Below are 27,447 nucleotides of genomic sequence, written 5' to 3'. Positions count from 1 at the left end.
GATCCAAATTAAAGCAACTCACAACACTTAGTGAAATTTTCGTTCCCTCCAAAGCTCATTATCCCCTTTATCCCCTTTCTGGAACCACATGAATCACAGCGCCTTTGTTCCCTCCAAAGCTCATCACTCATCATCGCGAAGAACCCTCGCTCATCACCCAGTCACCACTCACTGCCAGTCACCACCCACCACTCACCACATCGCTGCGTCGCTCACCAGCTCACCACTCACCAGCTCACACTCTCATCCTCACTCAACACACACACAAAAGAGGGAAAAAAATCAGAAAAGTGGAGAATGGGAAGAAGAAGAGAAGAAGAGAGGAGAGGGAAAGGAAGGAGAGGACGACGCCAGCTAGGGCTCCGCCGCGCGGACCATCGTCGTTGTGTGCGCTGACCGTCGCCCCAGCATCGCCATCTCGTGCACTCACCGTCGCCGCTCAGCATCATCATCGCGTGTGCTCACTGTCGCTGCTCAGCATCGTCGTCGTCACTCAGCATCGTCATCGCCGCTCACCTGAGAAGGTATGTATCGATTTTTAGTTTGTTCTGTGAAATTTGGGAGGTTTTGGGTTCCAATTTTAGGGTTTTTAATTAGGGATTTTACTGCATGAATGGTTTTAGCTTCCTGGTAGCCGAGAAGCAATCGCAGACCACCTACAATAATTCTCAATCTCATTCTCTTTGTCGCTCGTCATCTCACTTTTTATCTCATTCGCTCTCTCTTTGTCTCACCCTCTATCTCACTTGTTCTCTGTGTATGGATTTTTCTTCTGTGAATTTTTGAAGGCTTTGGGGGTTCTATTTTTTGGGCTTTCTAATTTTATGAGTTTCTGCTTCTTGCTTCGTTAGGGTTTTCTTTTTTGTTTGAGAAGATTATTGGCCTCAAGTGTGCGAATTGTCGCCTCTTCAAACAGATTTTATTATTTCTAACACCATTTGTGGTTTGTGTGTGCTATGAATTTGCAGAGCTAATGCAGATAGAAGCCAGAAGATTGGGAATTACTGATCAATGGTTCTTTAAGCTCTTCCTTCTCATCACTGATATTGGATCCGTGCAGCCTGTGTCAGGCGCTGAATCTGTTCTAGGAAGGCAAAGTCAGTGGAAAGGATACAAAGACTAACGAGACTAAGGTTCGTTCACATCTAGTGGTTCAAAGAATAATCCAGGATTATTGGTTACATACTTGTATTCATTGATTTGGTAGGTTAAGATGCCACTTCCTGATATGATGGTAAGCTGAAAAATGGCGTGAATAAGTTTTTTGATCATTCAGGATAGAAGATTTTATAATGAAAATATCATTCTTATGCATGTTGCTTTTTAGTAAATATTAGTGTTTTTTATTTACATAGAAGATGCTTATTGAAATTTGATTGACTTGTATATGTGCCTAAGGCCACCGATAATAGCTCTTGCCAGCAAATCTGAAATATCCACCTCGAACAATGTGGTTAAGTATTATCTAACATGTTAAAATGGATATTCTCAGGCTGCTGTGCTGGCTATGGATGAATCAGTATTAGATGTAGATCAGGTGGAAAATCTCATTAAGTTTTGTCCTACCAAAGAAGAGATGGAACTTTTGAAGGTAAAGATTAACAAACTTATCATACTTAATTCTTACATCTTGTTTTGTCAGCTAAGGTTTCTCATTTGGCGTCTGCTGTTACGGAAACATATCTTTTACTCTGGTTTGTTTGCTTTTCTAATTTTGATTCCCCTTGTTTATGAAGGGATACACTGGTGACAAAGAGAATTTGGGAAAATGCGAACAGGTGTGTACTAATTTGTTATAGCCATATCATTATTTATGATAGCTAATTTAGTGTAAATCTAAGTACTCAGAATTATATAGGTTACTGTTTGTAGGCTCCATAACTAGGATCCGTCTACCAGCATTTGATTTCTTAGACCCTTTACTTACTTTAAAATCTGATAGGGAGTTGGGAGGAATGGTGGAGAAATGAAGTAGAGAAGAGAGGAAACTTATTTTAAGGGAAAAAAAAAGAAAAAACAATTGTTGGCATGGAAACTGGAAATTGCAAAATTCTGGGTATAAATAATTAGCTGCAAAGGTTAAAGAACTGAATGCGGCAAGGCTTTGATTTTGGAAGTGAATCTAACATATGATAATGATCAATAAAATTATGCAAGAAGTCTGTTTCCTTGGAAGGCAGCTCATATGAATTCAAGGTCTATATCACGTATAGTTACAGATTTGTTGTTGCCTGCTTGCTTCTAGAAAGAAAGAAGCAATTTATTACATGTCCCCGCTTTTCCTTTAGATGTTGGTTATAAAACAATTCTTTTGGCCTTTCCTAATGCAATATCATACTATGTATCTATAATCATATCCTTGTATATATTTGGTCATGTTTCAGTATTTTTTTATAGCTGATGAAGGTGCCACGAGTAGAGTCAAAGTTAGGAGTATTCTCTTTCAAGATTCAATTTCTGTCTCAGGTATGGTGGTGCTTGCTATATTTTTCTTTATGTTTGATTCAGTTATGCTTTTTTCTTTTTGCAGGTTACAGAATTTAAGAAGAGTTTAAAAACTGTGAACTCTGCTTGTGAAGAGGTACATTGTGCATGAAACTAACAAACTGTGTTATTGGTATTTCTTTGACCTCATGCATTTTCTCTTGGGAATAGGTCCGAAAGTCTATCAAGCTGAAGATCATGAAGAAAATTCTTTTTTTTGGGTAATACATTAAATCAAGGAACAGCTAGGGGTATGTACTTTTTTCCTTTAAATGTTAATGTCCTTATCATTCTCTAGGACATCGTTCTAGCTCTCTCAATTTTCTATGTTTGGATAATCACAGGCCCTTCTTAATTTTTCAGCAGTTAAAATTTAATTTGATTCTGTTAGATCTTGTCTAACGTAAACTTACAGTTTATGGATTACTATTTATTTATTTAATTTATGCAAGATCCACAATTGGATTCAAGTAGGATAGTCTTTTAAAGCTTACTGACACTCGTGCTTCTAACAATAAGATGACACTGATGCACTATCTTTGCAAGGTATAATAACAATTGCACTAAAGGAATATATCATTTGATCACTTACCTTCTTTCTATTTTGCTATTTTGGCTCTAGGTTCTAGCTGAAAGGTCGCCTGGACTGCTTGACTTCCACTTAGACCTTGTAAGCCTGGAAGCTGCGACTAAGGTGATGATTTATGCTTGGTTGGAAAAAGAAAATTATTCAACTGCTAATTGCTAGTTTGGTTGGTTTATTGGTTCTGTTTCACTTTGTTCCCCTGTAAAACTGAGCACATATCTCCTCCTCTGACTTCTTGCAATGATATATGTGTCACTTCCATTTGTTTGTGGCTGAAAATTGTTTTTGCAATTTTGGTTGTTGTATTTCTGATTTTGTGTACTTCCGTTTGCTATGGCTGAAAGTTATATTGCTATTTTTGGTTCTTTTCTTTTCACCATGAACTAGAAACATGGGATGACTTGGTATATATGAATTTTTTCCTATTTTTTTATTCATCTGCCGATAAAAAGCAAATAATACTAGCTATGGTTATAGACTTATAGTATTAGTATTTTCAAATTAAAGTTATTAGTTTTAATTTAAAAAAAAATGTTACAACAGCAGATATAGTATGTATAACATGATAATAATATATTAAAATTTTAGTTTTTAGGTGCTAGTCCTAATCATGTTCTATATGTTGCTGCTGCATGTAGTAGTAGTAGTTGGAGGAGTAATAATTCAAGATTGGCTTGTGTAGGAGAGTTTAACTTTTCAAATGTGAAGAGAATAGGAAAATTTTGTGGCAACAGTTCTGATTTTGGCATTGTGGTGGGAGGCAGGGGATTTTTGTCTAGCTGCTAGGGTGATGATTTTTTAAATTATAGCTCTTTATCTTATGGTTTATAGCTTATACTTTTTTGTATCTTTGAATTCTAATTTTGGATTTGTGAAACACTACTATGCATTGGTGAAACTTGTACACGGTACAGAAAGGATTAATGATATCAGTCATTGATAGTTTTGATTCTGGTTTTTTAATTTTTATAATCGCGAATGTCATTATAAATATTTTTCTAATTACTTTTCTATATAATTATGCAGGATAATATTGAGGATGATGATAATGAAGATTAAGTTGATTATTATTGTGGTTTATTGGCTAAGATAGAGTAGTGTTGGGAATGGATACATCTGTAGTTGACTAATGACTTTTATTTGAAGATACTTATGTAGGATATAATATTTTAATTTTTTATAGAGTATTAGTAGTAAATTCTAAGTGATATCATAATTATTTTGATATGGCTATGTTTATTTTAATATGAGATGTATGGATATTCAAAATTAACATTATTCTAGTACTTTTGAATCATTATTATAAATATATTTTGGTTATAGATAATTTTTATTATTTAAAAAAATTATTTAGTATAATTATGTATTTATTTTTATTTTATAATATTTAAATCATTTAATTAAAAATACAGAATTATTATATATATAAAATAAAAAAAATAATAAGGGGCCTAAGGCTGCACTTATATACAGTAGCTATAGTATATATAAAAAAAAAACGAGGGACCTAAGGCTACACTTATAAAAAGTAGCCATGGAATATAATGTGGCTACGCTTGACAGGTGATGCAATAGTGTTGAAAAGCGTAGCCTACTTGAAAAGTGTAGCCTATTCCCAAATGCCAAAAGCGTAGCTCTTGGTGCAGAAAAGCATAGCCTTTGGTCCTGCACAGCATCACTTGAAAATCGTAGCCTATTCCCAAACGCCAAAAGCGTAGCTCTTGGTGCAGAAAAGCGTAGCCTTTGAGAATAGGCAACGGCCGAATAGGAATCACCCAAAAAAGCATAGCCGTAGCCCAAAAAGCGTAGCCGTAGTCTAAGGCATCATTTTTTTACTTTTGGCTACACTTTTCAAGTGTACCTGAATGGGTGTTTTTCTTGTAGTAAAGCAAAATTCTCACTTGCTTGATTGATCATCTTTCATTGATTTCTACATTACTCATTATGAAAATGATAATAGAAAATAATCAATTTTATTTATCATCATAAGATTTCAAATCAAATCTAAACTTAACAATCTTTCTCTTATAACAAACATGATTAAACTTTAAAAAGGATAAAGCAAAGAGATAAATTTTCTGAATTCAACAAACTCTCCCTGTTTATGAGCATCCATTAATAAAGGTCAATAGCTTAAAGCTGTGGAACCTAGAACTAAAAATGAGTCAAGCCATTAGCTCATGTGCTAATTCGAACTCGACTCATTAATAGCTTTAAGCTAAACTCGTGAGTTGGTGAGCTGAGCTTAAACTTGGAATTGACCTTATAAATTAAATGAGTCGAGCTTGAGTTTGGATAAGTTCAGCTTATTAACTTGTGAGTTGGCTCGATTATATATATATAATTTTACATATATATTAATGTTCTTAATTATTTAAAATTTTATAGTCATTTTTTATACATAATTTTGATGTAAAATATAAATAAAAAATTTATAATTGATAGATAGATAATATATAAAATTAATTTTTTAAATATTTTTAATTTATATATAAGTTATAATTTATTGATTATAGATTATGTTCCTATTATTTAAACTAGCTCGTGAGTTTTCGGTAAGCCGAACTTGAGTTTAAGAAATAGGATCGATTATTAATTAGTCAAACCATAAATCAAGCTCAATTTTTATGAACCAAACTTGAATTTGGTTTAACTCGACTCATCTCAACTCACTTCCAATTCCAGCCCTAACTAGAATTTAATTGTTTACAAAAACAACACATATGCCAAAAAATATTAGACATAACTTGATGTATATGACCATTATATATATATATATATATATATATATATATATATATATATATATATATATCTTAATCAAAAGAGATATCAAAAACTAAAAGAATATAAATAAATAAATTCACAAGGTCATAAAATGCATAAACCAAATAATAGCTAGTTTAATTTAATCTTTTCTTTCTTTTCCTTTTATCATTAAGAAGGGAAATAAAAAAAAGTTCAAACATCAGCAGCAATAACAAAAAGACTATGAAAGACTAGAGGCATTTATAATTGATACAAGAAATTTTCTTGAGAGAAAATGAGAGAGAGAACGAGAGCTGGTAAGAGGGAGGGGGGAACACCGGGTGGGGCAAAACACTACAGAGCAAACATGGGAAAGATTCTAGAGTTTGGAATAAAGAAGAGTTTAAACGATTAGAGCATGATTCCTTCTTTGTCTTCGTTGACAACCTACCGGAAGATATATCTAAGCGAGAGCTCTTCAATATGTTTAAATGGACAGGCAGAATCATATATATATATATATATATATATATATATGTCTGTCACGTAAGAATAAACATGGTCAAATATACCTTTTTGCTTTCATAAGGTATACAACGAAAGGAGGAGCACTGAAGGCTGTTGCGGATATGAACAAGTGGGTCCTAAGAGGCAGAAGGCTGTTTGTAGGAGAAGCGAAATATAGAAGGGGAGGTGAAATGCAAAATAGGGATGGCAAGAATATGAATGCCAACGATGTGACTGAAACCGCAAGGCAAGGCGCAGGAAGAAGAGATCCGACGAACACAAGGGTAAGAACAGTCGTAGAGAGAGAGACGACCGGATCGAGTGGTGCACTAAACAAGGATCCGCAAACAAACAGACGGCTGAAGAAAGTAGAGGTGCCGATATCGGACGAGAATGTAGTCTGGTTGCAAAGAAGTATTATCGAAGGCACGAAGAAGGCTATCAATTTCAAGGCCCTCCAGGAAATAGTTCATAGGGAATGGCCAGCGGTTACCCAAGTTAGGGAGATGGGAGCCTATAAAGCTATGATAACTTTTGACTCTGTGCTGAGTGCGGAAGAAGCGTACACCTTTCGAATGAATGATTTATTAAGGCTGTTTCATATGGTATGGAGATGGGATGAGACTGAGAAGAGTGAATCAAGAAGAGTCTGGTTGGAATGCTATGGAGTTCCCTTGCATGCATGGTCAATAGACTCCTTTCGCAGGATAGGACAGCAATGGGGTGATGTGGTTAAACTTGATAAATTAACGGAGTCGTGCAATTCCTTCAGCGTGGGTAGAGTTCTAATTGATACGTGTGTCTTTAATATGATTAACGAGTGGATTCACATTACAATAGGCACAAGTGAATTTGACGTACTCGTAAGGAAAGTGGGAGGAGAGGTATATCGAGAGGAGTGTAATCGGGAGAGGTACAAGGAGTCAGAAGATAGCAAAACGCTACATGATGTAGTGACGGAACAAGAAGAAACTAGTACAAGGATGATTCATGGCGGCGGAAAGCAGGTGGTTGACCGGGATCAGGCGGCTGAGATTATGCTGGTGAGGTACAGGAACAATGAATATGACAAGGATAATTATGTAAATTCAGTTGTGGATTTGAATGAATAGAATCATCAGAATTTGAATTCACATTACCCTATGGCTAATTGTCCGGCATTGAATGAAAACGAGGATTCTCAGGGATCATTAGAGATCAATGGGGAGATAGACTCGGACAAAACGGAAACATTCGTGTATGGGGAGGATCATGGGTATAACGGTAATGAAGTTACAAGTAAGCATAATGGGATGGGAGAAGCAAAGCCCAACAAGGATGGGGAGTATCATGGCTACATGCTTAAGAAGAGCATAATTTACAATAATGGGCTGGGAACAGCAAAGCCCAATCTGGATGACCAAAGGATCCAGCCTAGAGAGAAGGGTATAGTCCGTAAGGAAGGTGGACATCCGAGCAGGGTTGGGCTAGAACCCGCGTCCATGACCCGGCAAGGACAGCAGGCTGAGAGTGCGCACGGTTCACGGGGGGAGCCTTCACGAAGGAGTAGGGCAGGGGATGCACTGCGAGTTGGTGGGGAAGGCAGCGCTCAAGACCGCGAGGAAGCGGTGCCTGAAGCCTCTCGACTGAGGGGGTAGCACTCAACTGCCGATGAGCTACAGGACGAGCCTAACCGGGTTGGTGGTCCAAGAGTTGGGAAACTTAAGAACTCCAAGGCAAAGGGTGGGCTTGTTCTCGCGTCTGCGGAAGCCACACGGGAGGTGATGGGCATCGGCTTGTTGGGAGCGAGGACAGGGGGCACAGGCGCAACGGCTCAAGGAACTGAACCCCCCTTTCGGAGAAGGGAAACATCAAGTAACAAGGCGGATGAGGGGAGGGTGCAAACTGCGGAGATGGAGATAGGGGAAGATACAGTTGGTGCAGCTTATGGAGAAGGGGATGCTGCCGATAATAACTGCGTTACACCGAACAACGATGGGCAGCTCCAGATTGGGACAGGATGGAGCACGCACGGAAGGAATGAATCGATGAAGGGATGGATAGGGGATCATGACAGGGGCCAAGAGGAGGAATATGAGAGTCGTACAAAATAAGGATTAGAGGCTGAGGCTGGATTGGAAAAGGAGAATGACCCCCATATTGAGGAACGAAGGCGGAGCTGGGAAGAAGAGATGGCTGAGAATAAAGAAGCTTGAAAATTGGCTGTAGAGTCTGGTGCTCAGTGTAGTGATGAGGAGGACATCATGGCAATTCTGCAGGAGCAAAATGAGGCATTGGCCTTGAAGCGGAAGCAAGCAAAGAAAAAGGAGAAAATACGGAGAAGTCGGCCAAAATCTCGCAACCAGGTGTGTTCTAATAATGTTAAATGATTATAAGTTCTTGGAATATTAGGGGATTGGGTGGTGCTGGAAAATTTAGTATGTTGAAGAATTTTAAAAATAAGTTTAGTTTGGAAATGTTGGGGTTGGTAGAGACAAAGAAGGAATTGGTGACTAAGTTTGATGTTATGCGCCTTTGGGGTAGAGATGGAGCTAGTTGGGAGTATGTAAGTTCGGCTGTGGTGTCTGGAGGTTTATTGTTAATAATATGGGATGAAACAGTATTCAAATTAACCAACTGCTATAAAGGAGATATATGGTTATGTGTAGAAGGAGTTGTGATAAAAGATAACTTTCAGTGTGCTGTTTGTTTGGTGTAAGGACCACATGTGAGATCTGAAAAGATAGCACTATGGGAAGAGCTGAGCTATATTGCAGGGTTGTGTCAGGTACCATTCTGTTTCTTGGGTGATTTTAATGAAATTATACATTTGGAAGAAAGGAAAGATGCAACTTCCTTATCAGCGTCGGCGGAGGATTTTAGAGCATGGATAAATGATATGGAGCTGGTTGACCTGCCATTAAATGATCGGAGATACACATGGTTTAGGGGGAGTTCTTGCAGTCGAATTGATAGGACCCTTGTTACCTTGGGGTGGTTAGAGATGTATCCGGGGACACGATTGAGAGGAGGTCCTAGTGGTCTATCCGATCACTGTCCATTGATTATGGAAGAGAGCAGAAAGTTTGATGGCCCAAGACCATTTCGGAGTCTGGACTCGTGGTTCACGCATGAAGGCTTTCTAAGAATGGTGAAGGACGAGTGGAGGGAATTAGGTGATGTACAATTCCTAGCCAAGATGAAAGGGCTGTCAATTCCGATTCAGAGATGGCATAAGCAGCACTTTGGGAGTATAGCTGAGAAGATAAAGAAGTTAGAAGAAGAGATCAAGAAGGTGGATGATATGGTGAGTAGTGGTTTGTATGATGGTACAATGGAGCCAAGGAGAAAGGCGTTAGTGAGATGCTGTGAGAAGTGGTATGTAAGACAGGATGTCCACTAGAAGCAAATGTCGAGGGCCCGACATGCTAAAGAGATGGATAGGAATACTAAATACTTTCACAATATAGCTTCCGCAAGAAGAAGGAGCAACAAGATAGAGTCATTGGTGATTAATGGGAGACTAATAAGGAATCAAGCAAGAATTAAGGTGGCCATTCGAGATTTTTATAAACGACTGTACCACCAGGAAGCCTCCCCAACGGTGAGCTTTAGGGATGGACTAGTCAACCGGCTGGAGAGGGAGGAAGCTAAAGCCTTAGAGGTGATGCCAACAGTTGAGGAAGTGAAAGAGGCGGTATGGGACTGTGAATCTTCAAAAGCGCCGGGTAATGATGGATACAACATGAATATTATAAAGAAGTGCTGGGGGGAGATTGGATCGGAATTCACTACAGCTGTGATGAGCTTTTTTGAGCATGCAAGACTACTAGCAGAGTCTAATGTTACATGGGTAGTGTTGGCACCGAAATTCGTCGGGGCAAAAGAGATAAAAGACCTTAGACCAATCAGCATGGTTGGTTGTGTTTATAAAGTGATCTCCAAATTATTGACACGAAGAATGAGGAGTGTCATGCCAGGTTTAGTTGGAGAATCCCAGAGTACTTTTGTGAAAGGAAGGAAGATACACGATGGAGCATTAATTGCGTGCGAAACTGTGAATTGGCTAAAAGTGAAAAGGAAGGCATCGGCGATTATCAAACTGGATTTCCACAAAGCTTATGATAGAGTTAAATGGTGCTTTGTTGATACTGTATTAGAGAAGATGCGGTTCGGTAGTACTTGGAGGGCATGGGTAAAGGAGTGTATAACGTCGGCATCCATCTCTATTTTGGTTAACGGATCCCCTACAAAAGCCTTCAAAATGGAGAGGGGACTTCGCCAAGGCGACCCATTATCGCCGTTCTTGTTTGTCTTGGTGGTGGATGTGCTCAACAGAATGATAGGCGAGGCAGTAAGGAACGGTAGAATATCCCCACTGTTGGTCGGTAGGGATGATATTGAGTTATCACACTTACAATTTGCGGATGACACAATATTATTCTGCCCGTCTGAGGAGGGGACAGTGAGAAACTACAAGAGACTACTGAGGTGTTTTGAGATCATGTCGGGACTGAGCATTAACTTTGAGAAGTCTAGTTTGATACCAGTGAATTGAAGGCAGGAGTTGACTAGTCGGATGTGTCAGTTGCTTGGCTACCAAGAGGCAACCCTACCAGTGCGGTATCTCGGAATTAGCCTAGGAGCAAACCCACGGTTAGTCAAAACCTGGAAGCTGGTAATAGACAAGGTGGAAGAGAAGCTCAGCTTATGGAAAGCGAAGGTCCTAAGTAAGGCTGGGAAGCTGGTACTCATAAAGTCAGTCATAAACAGTCTCTCAGTTTACTACTTGAGCCTGTATAAGATGCCGAACGCGGTTGCACGAAGAATTATTTCTCTGCAGAGGAGGTTTTTTTGGGGGAAGGAGCACGGATGACCTGGAATGGCTCTGGTGAAATGGGAGATGATTCAGGCACCAAAGAAGCTAGGAGGGCTGGGAGTGAGTGATGTAGTGGTTCGTAATACGGCTTTGTTGTTTAAATGGTGGTGGCGGTTTGCTAAGGAGGACTGTCTATTGTGGAAAAAGATTGTGTGTTCTTGCAATAGATTGACCACAAACCAGTTGCTGTCTACTCAGACTCTACTAGTGAAGGGGGGTCCATGGCGAGACATATGCCAACTACAGATAAAAGACCAACGAGTCAGACAGAAGATGATTGATGGCCTGCTATTGAGGTAGGGGATGGCAGGAATACCAGATTTTGGGAGGATACGTGGCTCCAAACAGGAAAGTTGAAAGACTCTTATCCGAGACTCTTCTTGATTTCAAGCCAAAAGGATCACCAATTGGGGATTGTGGGTTCTGGGATGGGATAGAGTGGATCTGGCAATTTCAATGGAGGCGGGAGCTTCGTCAGTGGGAAACAGAAACCTTGGATCAATTACTCCATGTCTTACAATCTGTTAGACTGATAGCATAAGTGCAAGATAAAGTGGTGTGGAAATTTGGAAAAGAAGGTGTTTATACTACTAACTCATTTGTGCAGGTTTTGCAGGAAGCGACTCTGGACGAGGAGATTCTAAGCTACAGGTTCACAAATGAAATTTGGAGAGGATTAGCTCCACCTAGAGTTGAGTTGTTCACTTGGTTCGCCCTTATTGGCCGGGTCAACACAAAGGAATGGCTCAGTAGATTGCGAATTCTGGAACCAAATGACAATATGTGCGTGTTGTGTAAAAAGGCAGTGGAAAGTATTCATCACCTGTTGGTTGCTTGTGAGTTCTCTTGGCAAGTATGGTGTGTTTGGATCACGGAATTTGGTCAGGTGTGTATAGCTCCTGGCACTGTGAAAGAGCACTTTGACAGTTGGAGATCCATGCCTATGAGAAAGGAGAGACGCAAGTACTAGCTAGTTGGGTTCTTCTCAATAATATGGAACATTTGGCTACAGAGAAATGAGGTAATTTTCTAGAACAAGACAGCAGGCGTTGTAGAATGTGTGACTCAAACGTTTATTTGTGCTACGGAATGGAGTAGTAATTAGCTCATGTTGTTGATGGCTATGCCGGAGTGACATAGGAGTTGGTTAGTCTATTACTTTTCTCAGTTTGTGACATTGTACGCTCCACTTCGAGTGTTGAGCTTTTTCTTTCAAAAAAAAAAAAAATTGATGCAAGGTTAAAATTTCTTTAAAAAAAGAAAGATTATCAAAAAGAATAAGCTGATTAATGCAGACAATATTTTGACTAGAAACAGTTTTAATGTAGTAAGAAGAGATTTTCGAAATAAATACAGAGATTATATAAACAATCAAAGAAAGATATAAAGGTGGCAATTTGAAAAGATGAACTTGTTTATCATTTATCCGGAAAATATCGTCTCGGTCTGAAAAGCAAAAACTCAAAAAAATCTTGTCAGTTTAGTAAAAATATATCAATAGCATCTGCGAAAACTTGTTACACCTTAGTTGTAGTATCTTGTCTAGTGCTATTTTCAACTTCTATATCATTTGAAATGTTATTTTTCCAATGGTTATTATCTTTTCTTTGCCATAATTTTCGAAAGTCACAAAACCACCCTCATATTCACTTAACTTGATGAACAATGTAGACTTTCAGTCAAGTACCTTAAACATTCAATATCAAGATACCACTTGTCTTTGCTCCCATTTGATTGTAAGGCAAACTTACTATATTTTCAAAAAATTTTGGATATCCAAACTAACTTGAATCCTTTGATGTTAATTCTCTTTGGTGTTAACCTCTACAGCTATAGCATCACCATCACCAGCACCACAACCAGTAGCACCACCATCAACACAACCGCTCCATCGTATTGTCCTCAAGACTTTCCAGAAGATTGATTAGATGGAGCATCGTGACAAGCGACACTATAAGTACTTGAAGAGGCTTGTGGGAAGTAGCAACCCACCATCAGAGGAGCCAGACACCCCGAAGACCACTTTGGAGCAGAATGGAGAGGAGGATCTACCAACTGAAGATGGAGATGATGAGGACGACTCCTTCCATTCCATGTAGCATGGAAGATTATGCTTATTTTAAGTGTGGGGAGGTCGAGCAACAACTGTTGGGTGACAATTTTTTCTTCCAAATACTTCTATTTTAATTTTTATCATGCTTTTTGGATATTTGTGTATATATTCTGCTATTTTGAGTACCTTATAATTTATTGTACCTTTTATTTATAGTTTGTATATATTTTAAATATTTATTCTAGCTTTGACATATTTTGGTTTGTATATATTTTAGTTATCCATGCTAGTTTACATGCTAATTTACTTTTAATCATTGTATTTTTTTTATTTTGGTTTGTATATATTTTAGGGCAAAAAACCATTATAAGCCAATGCCATCTAGAATTTACGTATATAAGCCAAATTGAAAATGGTTTCAGTAATGCGCCAGAACGTATATTAATATAAATCGAACCAACGTGGTTCGAACTGCATTTGTTAGTAATTCGAACCAGTGCAGTTCGAATTACATGTTGACTGTTGTTAATAAATCGAACCAAGATGGTTCGAACTTCAAGTGCATATAATTCGAACCAGTGTGGTTCGAATTATAGAGAGAGAAAGCTGACAAAGTAATTCGAATCAGGATGGTTCGAATTAAACCAACCATAATTCGAGAAAAAATTAATAATTTATTAAAAAAAGTATTAAAAAATTTATTAAAAAATTAATAATTTAAAAATTAAAAAAATATATATTTTTATTTCATACGTTAAAAAAAAGCTAACAAAATATTTAATTACGAGACTTCTTTAAAATATTAATGAGCTATCAATTCGAATTCCATACCATACTTTTCTGTCCATTTTTAATAGTTCATGAATATTTTTTAATAAATTTTTTTAATAATTTTTTTTTTAAATTATACTACAAAAAATATTTTATCCTATGTAAAATAATTTTAAAAAAATGGCTTAAAAAATATTAGGAGTACTATAAAAATTTGTAATGTTATAATAACTTAGGTAAATACATGCATGTACTCAAATTTTAAATAAAATACTCTACATAGTCAATAATAATTTAGAAATGAAAGAAAATATTTTATTCCATACAAAATAATTAAAAAATATATTTTATTCTATACAAAATAATTTTAAAAAATGGTTTAAAAGATGTTATGAGTACTATAAAAGTTTGTAATATTCTAGTGATTTAGGTAAATACATGATAAAAATATTTTTTCTTTAATTTCTAAATTATTAGTGACTATGTGGAGTATTTCTTTAATGTCCTAAGTCATTAGGACATTACAAATTTTTATAGTACTTCTAACATCTTTTAAGCCATTTTTTAAATTATTTTGCATAGAATAAAATATTTTTTTGTGGTAAAATATAAATAAATTTATTAAAAAATATTCATGAGCTATCAATAATGGGCAGAAGAGTATTGTATAGAATTCGAATTGCTCACCATATAATTTGAATCAGAGTAATTCGAACTTCCCTATGCGTAATTCGAATCATGTAATATCTCACCATATAATTTAAATAATTTTATTAAAAAATTATCATGAATATTTTTTAATTAATTTATTTAAATTATACCATAAAAAAATATTTTATTCTATGCAAAATAATTTAAAAAATGCCTTAAAAGATGTTAGAAGTACTATAAAAATTTGTAATGTCCTAATGACTTAGGACATTAAAGAAATACTCCACATAGTCACTAATAATTTAGAAATTAGAGAAAAAATATTTTTATCATGTATTTACCTAAATCACTGGAATATTACAAACTTTTATAGTACTCATAACATCTTTTAAGCCATTTTTTAAAATTATTTTGTATAGAATAAAATATATTTTTTAATTATTTTGTATGGAATAAAATATTTTCTTTCATTTCTAAATTATTATTGACTATGTAGAGTATTTTATTTAAAATTTGAGTACATGCATGTATTTACCTAAGTTATTATAACATTACAAATTTTTATAGTACTCCTAACATTTTTTAAGCCATTTTTTTAAATTATTTTGCATAGGATAAAATATTTTTTGTAGTATAATTTAAAAAAATTTATTAAAAAAATTTATTAAAAAATATTCATGAACTATTAAAAATGGACAGAAAATTATTGTATGGAATTCGAATTGATAGCTCATTAATATTTTAAAGAAGTCTCATAATTAAATATTTTGTTAGCTTTTTTTTAACGTATGAAATAAAAATATATATTTTTTAATTTTTAAATTATTAATTTTTTTAATAAATTTTTTAATACTTTTTTTTAATAAATTATTAATTTTTTCTCGAATTATGGTTGGTTTAATTCGAACCATCCTGGTTCGAATTACTTTGTCAGCTTTCTCTCTCTATAATTCGAACCACCCTGGTTCGAATTATATGCACTTGAAGTTCGAACCATCTTGGTTCGATTTATTAACAACAGTCAACATGTAATTCGAATTGCACTGGTTCGAATTACTAACAAATGCAGTTCGAACCACGTTGGTTCGATTTATATTAATATACGTTCTGGCGCATTACTGAAACCATTTTCGATTTGGCTTATATACGTAAATTCTAGATGGCATTGGCTTATAATGGTTTTTTGCCCTATATTTTAAATATTTTATTCTAGTTTTGCATTTTTTTAATTTGGTTTGTACATATATATTTTTAGCTTTTAATCGTTAGTTGTGATTGGATGATATGGATAGTAGAACCTAGTTTTAATTTCCTATATATAGGTGATGATTTGGATTGATAGAGAATAGGAGAAAGAACTTAGGAATTTTAATTTTCATCCAATCACATTATACATATACATATAATAAGTTTAGTCAAAATAATTAATTTTCAAGACATTCTTTTATAGGACATCCCATTGATTTGATTTACAAAATTTTTATTGAACTTGTTGAAAAAAAAAATTCTGTGGAACATAAATTAAAATTAGAACACACAACATTGTGAGATTTGAGTTTCAATGTGTTGTTGCATCATATTAACCACTATCTTTATTCTTTTATGTTATTCTCTCTCTATGATTGTGATATTTGATTTGTTTAATTCTTTATGTCCAATATTTAGTGTATATATACATTTACATGATTGAGGCCATTGTTTATATAAGCTCACTTATCTAAATAGCCATACCTTTTCATATACTATTGTTAGCCAACTTTGAGCCTTTTTTTTTATCCATTTTGGTTCTTAATTTCAACACATTACTATTCCTAAGCGAAAAAATAATAAATGTCCTTAATTTATATCTTTGATTAGTTTAGACTAGTGAGTATGTATCATCTAAGTGTGGGAGAGAATTTTGAAACATTGGTTGAGAAAGTTGGGTATTTTAAATTTTTATCGAAAATTTTGAAAGATTAGGTACATATTCATACATTAAATGCTTAAATTATATGCATTTATTTTTTAAAAAGAAAAAAAAATCAATTGTGTATATATAAAAATAATTTGAATTCTTATTACGAAAATTAACAAAGTTACACCTTGACATCTATTGCTAGTAGCTCTCTTCCTAAATGATAATGCTCTCATACTCTTTCTAAAGATCCTTTTGGAGTTTCTCTAGAAAAGAATTAGGGGTAAAAGAAGAACTTCTATTAATTCCTTTCAATATTCTCAACAACTTTGGTTCATTTTCTAAAAATATATCCAAAAGTATGGGTATTCCAATGCTTGGCATTGTTCATGAAGGACTTAATGTTATTTAGCAAATCAACTTCTCTATTCCATCTCTCTTTAACCATATTATTATATTCTTTATGTAAAAGTCAAGGAGTCAAAAATATGAAAGGTCTTTTTGATCTCCTATAGCTGTCAAGTTAAAATCAAGAAGAATAGAAAGGTGGACTGACTTCATTTTAGGAATATGTTCGATCCCTATAATAGTGAAATAATTAACGAACTCTAGATTCCATAGAAATCTATCGAGCCTGCGTTTAATGGTACCCTCTACCAGATAAAAGGTGGCTCAGAGAAACCTAAGTCATTGATTCCACAATTTGCCATGCAGTTTATAACATGGTTGGTATCTTATGATAAATTATTACTTCCTCCAGTATTTCTAAGGGAGGTAATAAAATTAAAATCTCCTCTTAGACACCAAGGACCCGATAAAGTGGTTGAAATATTCTCAAGCTCGTTCCAAAGACGGCTCCTAGTTTCAGCTTGGGGCTGCCATAAACAGCCATTAGCCACCAACTCTCATCTTGGCAATCACTAACTTTCATATGAATAAATTGTTTATCAATCTTGATAACCTGAACCGACCAATAAAATTTGTTCCAAAGACACCAAATACCCCCGACAAAACCATCTGCATCACTAATGCACCAAGAATCAAAGCCTAGCCTTCTAATGATAGCTTCCGCCTTAGTACCTGAAACATGAGTCTCCATTAAATACAGAAATTAACCTTAAAATGATAAGATATATCTTTGATCATAGTGGAAAAACCCTTAGAAAACGTTTATATACAATTTCAAGCAATTATATTCATCATAACAAATATATAAGTAGGTAGGAAAAGAAAACACCCTGAAAAAACCATGTTCTAAGCCTCCATTAGCTTGTGCTATGAAAAGGAGCCTTCCTCCATAACAATCTGTTGAGATAACTCTCTCTGCTCATTAAGCTGGTCTGTCATAACTTCATCCCTGTTGAGAGCTCCTGAGTCCGGGAGATTACTTACTTCTCTAACATTTTCGCAAACCACACCTCCTTCTCCCATAATATTAGAAATAATATTATTTATAAAGGGTTAGAAATAGCTCGGCAAAGGGTAAGCAAGGATCAGGTTATTTTTTGCTAACACGTTATTTAACTTGGAAAATCGTCTCCAATATTTCTGGTGAGAATTTTCTAATTCTTTCTTGTTGTTCTGGGTGGTTTGAGTAGGATTCTGCACCTTTAAAATCGTCTGGATATTGTTGTTAGAAGTCTTAGCCAGGTGGTTTTGGGTGGATTTTGCATGATTTTTTTTACTAATGATAGATGTCTTCTCTTTAATACTTGGATTATTACTCTTTATTTTTTGCTGATTTTACTGACTGTTGGAGCTGTTTCCATTCTTGGTATATTGTTGCTATTTTTTCTTCTCCTTTTTCATAGATTGAACAGGTCTGTTGGAATTATTAGTTTTCAGAGCATTCTCTTTTTTCTTATTTTCCTCGGCTAGAACAAATAATCTTGAGCTATTATTGCTTTTTTTTTTCTAGACGTACTTTTTGCTTTTGGTTTATTTCTTCTTTAGTTTCTCTTGACTATCATCCAAGGATTGAATGGATTAACTCCTTGATCTGCAGAATGATCCACTTGAACATGCTTGTTATTATCCATACTTGCCTTATTATTGTATATCTCATTCTACTCCCCCGAATATGCCCCCTGATTGTTATCTTCAGGATTAACTTTTTATTTGGCTGATTCTAAATTAATTGGGACTCCAGGATTCTCTCCTTTCCTTTTTTACCCAACATAGGGCTGATCTGGCAACCTTCTTCCATCGCAATGACTCCACTCACAGTGGCTGCTAGTGATTTTTCTCCACAGTTGTCTATTTTGTGACCATATTTTCCACATTTGAAGCAAATCATACGCAAACCTTCATATTCTACGTGAAACTCTTTTCTAAAGGTTGTAAAATAGAGACTGGTTTTATTCTTGAGGTCAATTTTGTTGGTGGGTCCCCAACCTCAAGTGGGACCCACACATATTATAAAATAAAAAAAAAAGAAAGAAAGTGGCTTTAAGCCACAGAGAGAGGGAGAGAGATTAAGATCCCTCATTTTTTTGAAACAAAGAAAACACTATGAGAGAGGAGAGCTTCGGCGCAAGGAAGAGAAGGAATTTGGGGAAAAGGGCAATTACATTTTGATCACATTGACCTGGTAAATTTGCTCCATTTCTTATGAAATTTTAGTATGTTATTCCTGGTGTAGAGATGAACATTATGATATAACTTTCTAGTTGTATTGCCTTCTCTTTTGCCTAATTTGAGATACCCACTATGTGGAGGGTTTATGTTGATTCCACCAGTTTTGGTGATGTATTTTGTTGATTGTTGAGATGCCCTAGTATCACTAAGAAGACTGTTTGTGTACCCATTATTCTGATAGTGGAAGATTTTTCTGGACTAGGTTCTGTGGATTTTTTTGTCCCTCTTTTGGAGGGTTTTCCCACGTTAAAATTTTGGTGTCTGATAATTTAATTTCTGCCATTATAATTGTTGCTTGGAGTATCTTTGGTATTGCCTATTTAATCACATAGGTTGTGATGAAAATTATTTCTGGTGCTTCTGCTGTTAGACAGGTTCTTGTTTTAAACCTATGTTGAGTTTTTCCAACAAAGTGGTATCTAGAGCTTTGGTTGTTTGTCGCTGTGCTGATTAAATGGAGGAAAATACTCATGGAGCGAATATGGTCAAATTGAATTCCCAAAATTATTCAATTTGGAAGACCCTCATGGAAGATATGTTGTATAGCAAGGACTTGTATGATCCTGTGGAGGGGGATAAATCCAAAGGTACTAAATCCGATGCTGAATGGAAGAAGCTGGATTAAAAGACAGTTGCTTTGATTAGGCAATGGCTTGATCTTAGCGTGTATCCACATGTTGACACCGAAATGAATGCTGAAAAGATGTGGAACAAATTGAAGGAGTTATATGAGAGGAAGAATATGCAAAATAAAGTATTCTTGATTAGGAAGCTTGTCAATATGAAGTATGTTAAAGGTAAATCAATGCCGGAGCACTTTAGCATTTTTCAGGAGACAGTGAACCAACTGACAAATAATGAGATCACTTTGAATGATGAGTTGCAAGCCTTGTTGTTGTTGATCTCTTTGCCTGATAGTTGGAAAGTTCTTGTTGTGACACTGACTAACTCAGCTCCAAATGGGAAGTTGACGTTATCAATGGTTAAAGAGAGCATGTTAAATGAAGAAGCCAGAAGAAGAGAGCGAGGTTTGACTAATGCCTCCTCATGGGAAGTTGACGTTAGCAATGGTTAAAGAGAGCATGTTGAATGAAGAAGCCAGAAGAAGAGAGCGAGGTTTGACTAATGCCTCCTCCCAGTTAGAAGCACTTGTTCCAGAGTCACGGGGGAGAAGTCAAAGTAGAAAACCTCATAGTTCTGACAGGTCAGAGAGTCGAAGCAAGTCAAGAGGAAAGTACAAGCCAAGAAAGGAGTTTATTTGTCACCATTGTGGCAAGCCGGGGCATATCAAGAGGTATTGTAGGTTCTTGAAAAGAGAACAATCAAGGGGAAGAAACGAAGACAAAGGTAAAGATAGTGATAAAGAAACTGCTGCTATTATTTATGAAGATGTTCTTATCACATATGATGAAAATTATGTGAATCTTGTCTGTGATGATTCCACTTGGATTATGGACTCTGGTGCCTCATGTCATGTCACTCCGAAACGTGAATTTTTCACTTCCTATACTGCTGGAAATTTTGGCAAGATCAAATTGGGAGATAAAGGAGTGTGTGATATCATTGGTATGGGTGATATATGGCTTGAAACTAACATGGGATGCAAGTTACAGTTGAAGAATGTTAGGCATGCGCCAGATATGTGGTTCAATCTCATTTTAGTGAAGGCATTGGATCAAGAGGGGTATTGCACTTCCTTTGGTAGTGGAAAATGCAAAATTACCAAAGGGGCTCTCATTGTTGCTAGAGAAGACAATAGTCTCACTACTCTCTACCGATTGCAAGCAAAGTTGTGCAAAGAAGATATGAATGTAGCTGATGATTCCTCTTCTGATTTGTGGCATATACGTCTTGGTCACTTGAGCGAGAAAAGACTAAGCGTCTTAGCCAAGAAGTACTCACTTCCCGTGAAAGGTACAACTTTAAATACTTGCACTCATTGTTTTGTTGGAAAGCATGCTAGAGTATCATTTCATAATTCTGGACCTCATAGGAGATCACATGTTCTAGATTTAGTTCACACTAATGTTTGTACTATGGATACTAAGACTCTAGGTGGTGCATCATATTTTGTTACTTTTATTGATGATTTTTCTCGAAAAGTGTGGGCTTTTGTTTTGAAATCTAAAGACCAGGTGCTCGGTATCTTCAAACACTTTCATGCAAGTGTTGAAAGAGAAACAGGAAGAAAATTGAAATGTGTTCAAACAGATAATGGTGGTGAATACAGGGGTCCGTTTGAAGAGTATTGTAAAGGAGATGGGATCAAGCTTGAGAAGACGGTTCCTAAGACTCCTCAACATAATGGAGTTGCAAAGAGAATGAATCGCACTATCAATGATAGAGTAAGGTGTATGCTCTCTCATGCAAAGTTGCCTAAATCCTTTTGGGGTGAAGCGATGAGGACTGCAGTAGATCTGATCAACATTTCTCCTTCAGTTCCACTTAATGGTGATGTTCCAGAGAAAGTTTGGAGAGGGAAAGATGTCTCCTATAGTCACTTGCGAGTGTTTGGCTGCAGGGCTTTTGTTCACATTCCAAGAGATGAAAGGTCTAAACTTGATAGAAAGTCAAAGCAGTGTATCTTCATGGGTTATGGTCACGAAGACTTTGGTTACAGATTATGGGATCCGGTGAGCAAGAAGATAATTAGAAGCTGAGATATGATTTTTCTTGAAGACCAAAATATTGAAGATCTTGAGAAGACAGATAAGCCAACAGTAACTGTTAGACGTTCTGTTGATGATGAACCTGGTCCTTCCACTAGACCTCCTGTTGATGGGGGAGATGTACAAGTTGATAATGATGGTGATGATTTGCATGATGAACCTACACCTCAACTTGAGGTGCCAGATGTTGAAGTTCCACCTGAACCACCAGTTGAGCCTGAATTGAGAAGATCTACTAGAGAGCGTCATCCTTCTCATAAATACTCTCCTCATGAGTATGTGATGAACACTGAGACTGGAGAGCCAGAGAGCTACCAGAAAGCTATGTCTGATGAGCATAAGAAAGACTGGTTGAAGGCCATGCAAGAAGAAATGAAATCCTTGCATGAGAATCATACTTTTGAATTGGTGAAGTTTTCAAAGGGTAAGAGAGCATTCAAGAATAAATGGGTGTTCAAATTGAAAGCGGATGAAAATGTCTCACAGCCAAGGTACAAAGCTCGATTGGTTGTGAAAGGCTTTAAGCAAAAGAAAGGTATTGATTTTGAAGAGATTTTCTCTCCAGTTGTGAAGATGTCCTCTATTCGAGTTGTGCTTGGGTTGGCGGCTAGTTTGAATTTAGAGGTTGAGCAGCTTGATGTGAAGACTGCATTCCTTCACGGTGACATAGATAAAGAAATCTATATGGAGCAACCAGAGGGTTTCGAGGTTAAAGGAAAGGAGCATCCTGTATGCAAGTTGAAGAAGAGGTTATATGGGTTGAAGCAAGCGCCAAGGCAGTGGTACACGAAGTTTGATTCCTTCATGGAAGGTCATGGGTATAGTAAGACTTCTTATGATCATTGTGTATATATTAAGAAATTCTCTGATGGTGATTTTATAATTCTCTTGCTTTTTGTTGATGACATGTTGATTGTTGGTCATGACACTAAGAAGATTGAAAGTCTCAAGAAAGACTTGAATAGATCCTTTGCTATGAAGGATTTGGATCCTGCAAAGAAAATCCTTGGCATGAGTATCACTCGTGACAAGAAGAATGGGAAACTGTGGTTGTCGCAGCAGAAGTACATTGAGAAGGTTTTAGAGAGGTTTAGCATGAGTAATTCCAAACCTGTTAGTACTCCACTTGCTAGTCATTTCAAGCTGAGTTCGCAGCAATGTCCTACAAGTGAGAAAGAGAAAGCAGAAATGAAGAAGATTCCATATGCATCTGCAGTTGGCAGTTTAATGTATGCTATGGTTTGCACCAGGTCGGATATTGCTCATGCCGTTGGAGTTGTTAGTCGGTTTCTCTCTAATCCTGGCAAGGAACACTGGCAAGCAGTGAAATGGATTCTCAGATACCTTAATGGTACTTTTAGAGTTTGTTTATGCTTTGGGAGTGGCCAACCTGTGTTGGATGGTTACACAGATGCAGATATGGCTGGGGATCTTGATTCAAGGAAGTCTACTTCTGGTTATATGATGACTTTTGCAGGGGGAGCTGTGTCGTGGCAATCTCGACTTCAGAAATGTGTTGCTTTGTCTACTACAGAGGCAGAATATATTGCTGTTGTTGAAGCTTCAAAGGAACTCTTGTGGATGAAGAAATTTCTACAAGAGTTAGGCATCAATCAAGAGAAGTTTATGATATTCTGTGACAGTCAGAGTGCTATCCATCTCAGCAAGAATCTGACGTTTCATTCCAGATCGAAGCACATAGAGGTGAGGTATCATTAGATGTGTCAAGCGCTTGAGATGAAGTCATATGCACTTAAGAAGATCCATACTGATGATAATGGTTCAGATATGATGACTAAGAGTTTACCTGCAGTAAAGTTTGATTCCTGCAAAGAGAAGGCGGGCTTGATGGAGCAGCCTATCCCCACTTGAGTTGGTGAGGGGAAGATTTGTTGGTGGGTCTCCAACCTCAAGTGGGACCCACATATATTATAAAACAAAAAAAGGAAAGAAAGTGGCTTTAAGCCACGGAAAGAGGGAGAGAGATTAAGGTCCCTCATTTTTTTTTATACAAAGAAAACACTATGAGAGAGGAGAGCTTCGGCGCGAGAAAGAGAAGGAATTTGCGGGAAAATGGCAGTTACATTTTGATCACATTGACCTAGTAAACTTGCTCCATTTCTTATGAAATTTTAGTATGTTATTCCTGGTGTAGAGATGAACATTAGGATATAACTTGCTAGTTGTATTGCCTTCTCTTTTGCCTGCTTTGAGATACCCACTTTGTGGAGGGTTTATGTTGATTCCACTAGTTTTGGTGATGTATTTTGTTGATTGTTGAGATGCCCTACTATCACTAGGAAGACTGTTTGTGTACCAATTATTCTGATAGTGGAAGATTTTTCTGGACTAGGTCCCATGGGTTTTTTGTCCCTCTTTTGGGGGTTTTCCCACGTTAAAATTCTGGTGTCTGATAATTTAATTTCTACCATTATAATTGTTGCTTAGAGTATCTTTGGTATTGCCTATTTAATCGCACAGGTTGTGATGAAAATTATTTCTGGTGTTTCCACTGTTAGATAGGTTCTTGTTTTAAACCTGTGTTGAGTTTTCCCAACAAATTTATATGCAGATACATACAAATTTACCCCTTGAGTGGATGGAGGTAAGCTCATCCACCTTCAACATAGTGCCAAGGGTTTTTCCAATTTTCCAGCAAAAGCTTATTGTACAACTCTGCTGGCAAGTTTGGAATATGCACCCATACTGCTACTCTTTGAATCTCTGATTCTAGTGGAATGAATAGAGACCTCCACCTCTGTACTAAAAGGTAATGATCTACTATCATCCACGAACCTTTAAAGAGAGCATAATCGTAATCCTCTTGACTTGTGAATCTGACCAGGAAGAAATTTCCTGCTAGATTCATACACGAATCAATTCTTTTTTAGCCCATCTCTTTTGAACCCAATGGTCTAAAGCTTGAAAGTTATGAATCTTGCCAAACAGTTTCACAATAAAAGATAATTTCTATGGTTTGTACCAATCTTCATACTCTTATAACGAAATGTCAATCACTGGATTAGGATTAAAGGGAGGCTGTTGTACTTTTTAAAAATCGATGGTAGCATCTTTTAACAAGTATTCTTCAGAACAAGCTGTGCTATCTCATACGGATTTAAGTTTTCAAAACCATTTTCCACCACCATATCTCTATAGGATTTGGTTGTGGGAGGGGGGTGATCCACCTTCGATTTTATAGTTTTCTCACTAGCCATGTTCTCTTCTGGTTAAGATTGATCAACAGTCAGATCCTCAACTCAATTCTTTCCATTTCTTTCTTTTGATGATCCTTACCATTTATCTTAACCTTTTTAGTACTTTTGATATACTAAATTCTCTTCTTCCAATGTTTTTTTTTCTCAAGTTCAGCTGGAGATGTGGTAGCACTTATGACAAGTTGTTTATTATCACTTAGTTTATTATTTCTTAAAAACTTAGACATAAAAAAATTTCAAAAGTTGATATATTTGATCTACTGGTCATGGCATTAAGTGTAACACCCTCACTATCAGAAGTCACGCTACTGGCTGCGCTACTCTGATAACAAGAAGTATTACGACTACTTTACATACTAAATACTAGAATAGGAGCCTGTGACTCGATACTGTATCGCTAATTTCTTTGAAAACCGGAAATAAATACTTTATTTTAAGAAAAATACAAGCAGGCATAGATTCATATACAAGACTCCTTACATAATAACTCAATATAATATACGTATAAAACATACAATTCCTATCCCTCTTACAAACTTGTAATAACAAAGATGAGGGGAGAAAATAATCTAATTAATACAACAACATATAAACCAAACGTAGTGTAACTCTTCTTAATGCTTCTTTATCTGGTTCCTGAAAAGGTAAAGCTGTAGGGGGTGAGAACCTAACCACATGGTCTCACCACGGAGTTTCAAAGTTGTCATAAGAAGATATTCAATAAGAAAACTGTTTTCAAATTTAGGGACTATCATTGCCTTATGAATCCTTTTAAAATCCAACAGCTAATCGTTCAAAATATTTTCAAAGAAACAATGTTTAATATTTTCAGAAATCTAAAGTCTTTCTTTTCTCATAAACAAATCTCAATCAGAAACTAACCACGCAATCAAACAACACAATCATTAATTCAGCACCCAAGTCCATTCTCAAATGTAACATGCTAGGGCAAACACAGGCAAGACAGACAAGGAAAGCACAAGTAGGAAGCAGTTACAGCAAATAGTTCAAGTAGCAGTTAAGAACAGTTTAGCAATTAGAAAAACCAAAACAAGTTCAAACCCAAGCAAAGCATACAGATGCATATGATGCATGCCTTTCCTATGGCTGATGAGGCTCATCTGTCGGTTATCCAGCCAACCCGATAAATCTGAATTGTCCTTAGACTGTCCCCCGACGTGCATCCCCAAGAGTCTATGCATAGCTTTTTCTCAAATAATCAATATTGCTCAATGGGGGTAACATTATTCCCGGGAATTTATATAGTGCCCGGTCACACTTACGTCGTAGGGTCAACAGAGTATTGAGTTTTCAACCCGGTACACGTGGTGGCAAGCCACGGCACTTAATCCAGGGAACCTCGTATCTCAGATATTTCAAATTCATAAGCCATATGATTAATTCAAAGATCATATCTCAACATTCTCAACATTCTCAACATCATAATCATTCATCAATCCAGATCTCATTTCCAAATTCATTCAAAAACCATATTTCAGAGAAAATTCTCAATCATCCTTCTTTCCATTCCGTTCACTAACAATTCCCAATCCAAAACATAACTCTTCCTTTGATAAATGAGGTAGTTTTAAATCATATAATACTTAAACCTTTTTAAAATAACTACTTTCAATGAAACTCCTAATTTTATAAAATTTCGGCAGCATCTTCTCTAAAACTCGGATACTACCACCCTTTTCGGGTCCCATCCAAACATTTCTCAAACCATTTCCAAATCTCAATCACTTTCCAAAATTCAACCAATTCCAGTATCAAATTATTTTCAAACTAGACCAATTCCAATAATAAAACTCTCTTTAAAGTCAAACCAGCTCAAGTATTAAATCATTTATAAAATCAGACCGACTCAAAATCAAACCGCTCTAACTTCAAACCAAGAAAAACTACTTTTCCTAATAATCAAGTAAATAACTTTTCAAATCCACTTCTTATCAACAACCGTACTTCACTCAAGCAATCAAGCACCCAATAATCCAGTTCAACAAACCATCACATCCACAAGACAAATATAATCACAGAAATATATCTTTTTGCATCAATATCTATTTATCACAACTCTGTAATATAAAATAGATTTTAAGAAAAACCTCTACCTCAATTATTCGCAATCCGCATAATTAAACGCGTTGAATCCCTTTTTTTGTTAATTTCAGTAGCGGCAGCAACTCTAATAGCTCGTTAGTACCATTAATACTGTCACCTATGATAATTCTATCAGCAAACAGGGAAGGCAGAACAATAGTGTTAAACAGAAACATAGATTTTCCTTACTCAGAATAGAAAGACTAAAAAACCAAAATGGAAGCAGAGTAACGTTTGAGGAGTTACATATTCAGAAATAGCAAAA

At 36.2% G+C, this 27,447-nt stretch overlaps 1 protein-coding gene across 2 annotated transcripts; it reads left to right on the top strand.

The window, feature by feature from the left end:
* Positions 1-4,295, top strand: LOC107625607 (formin-like protein 21b). Of its 2 annotated transcripts, XM_088503643.1 has the most exons (9): positions 42-524; positions 969-1,133; positions 1,493-1,591; positions 1,737-1,778; positions 2,398-2,466; positions 2,531-2,581; positions 2,656-2,735; positions 3,107-3,178; positions 4,097-4,235. In XM_088503643.1, the coding sequence occupies exons 3-7, from the start codon at positions 1,508-1,510 to the stop codon at positions 2,707-2,709; spliced, it is 300 nt and encodes a 99-aa protein (XP_088359769.1). In that variant the 5' UTR covers positions 42-524; positions 969-1,133; positions 1,493-1,507; the 3' UTR covers positions 2,710-2,735; positions 3,107-3,178; positions 4,097-4,235. The 2 variants fall into 2 exon arrangements, with proteins under 2 accessions (XP_088359768.1, XP_088359769.1); XM_088503642.1 differs by lacking the exon at positions 2,398-2,466 and having other exon boundaries at positions 1-524; positions 4,097-4,295.
* Positions 4,296-27,447: the final 23,152 nt, after the last annotated feature.

The sequence above is a fragment of the Arachis ipaensis genome, chromosome B2 (genome assembly GCF_059453495.1).
Source record: "Arachis ipaensis isolate K30076 ecotype BB chromosome B2, ASM5945349v1, whole genome shotgun sequence".
Taxonomy (NCBI): domain Eukaryota; kingdom Viridiplantae; phylum Streptophyta; class Magnoliopsida; order Fabales; family Fabaceae; genus Arachis; species Arachis ipaensis.
The sequence above is the reverse complement of the archived record's forward strand: the minus strand, read 5'-3'. Positions and strand labels throughout refer to the sequence as shown.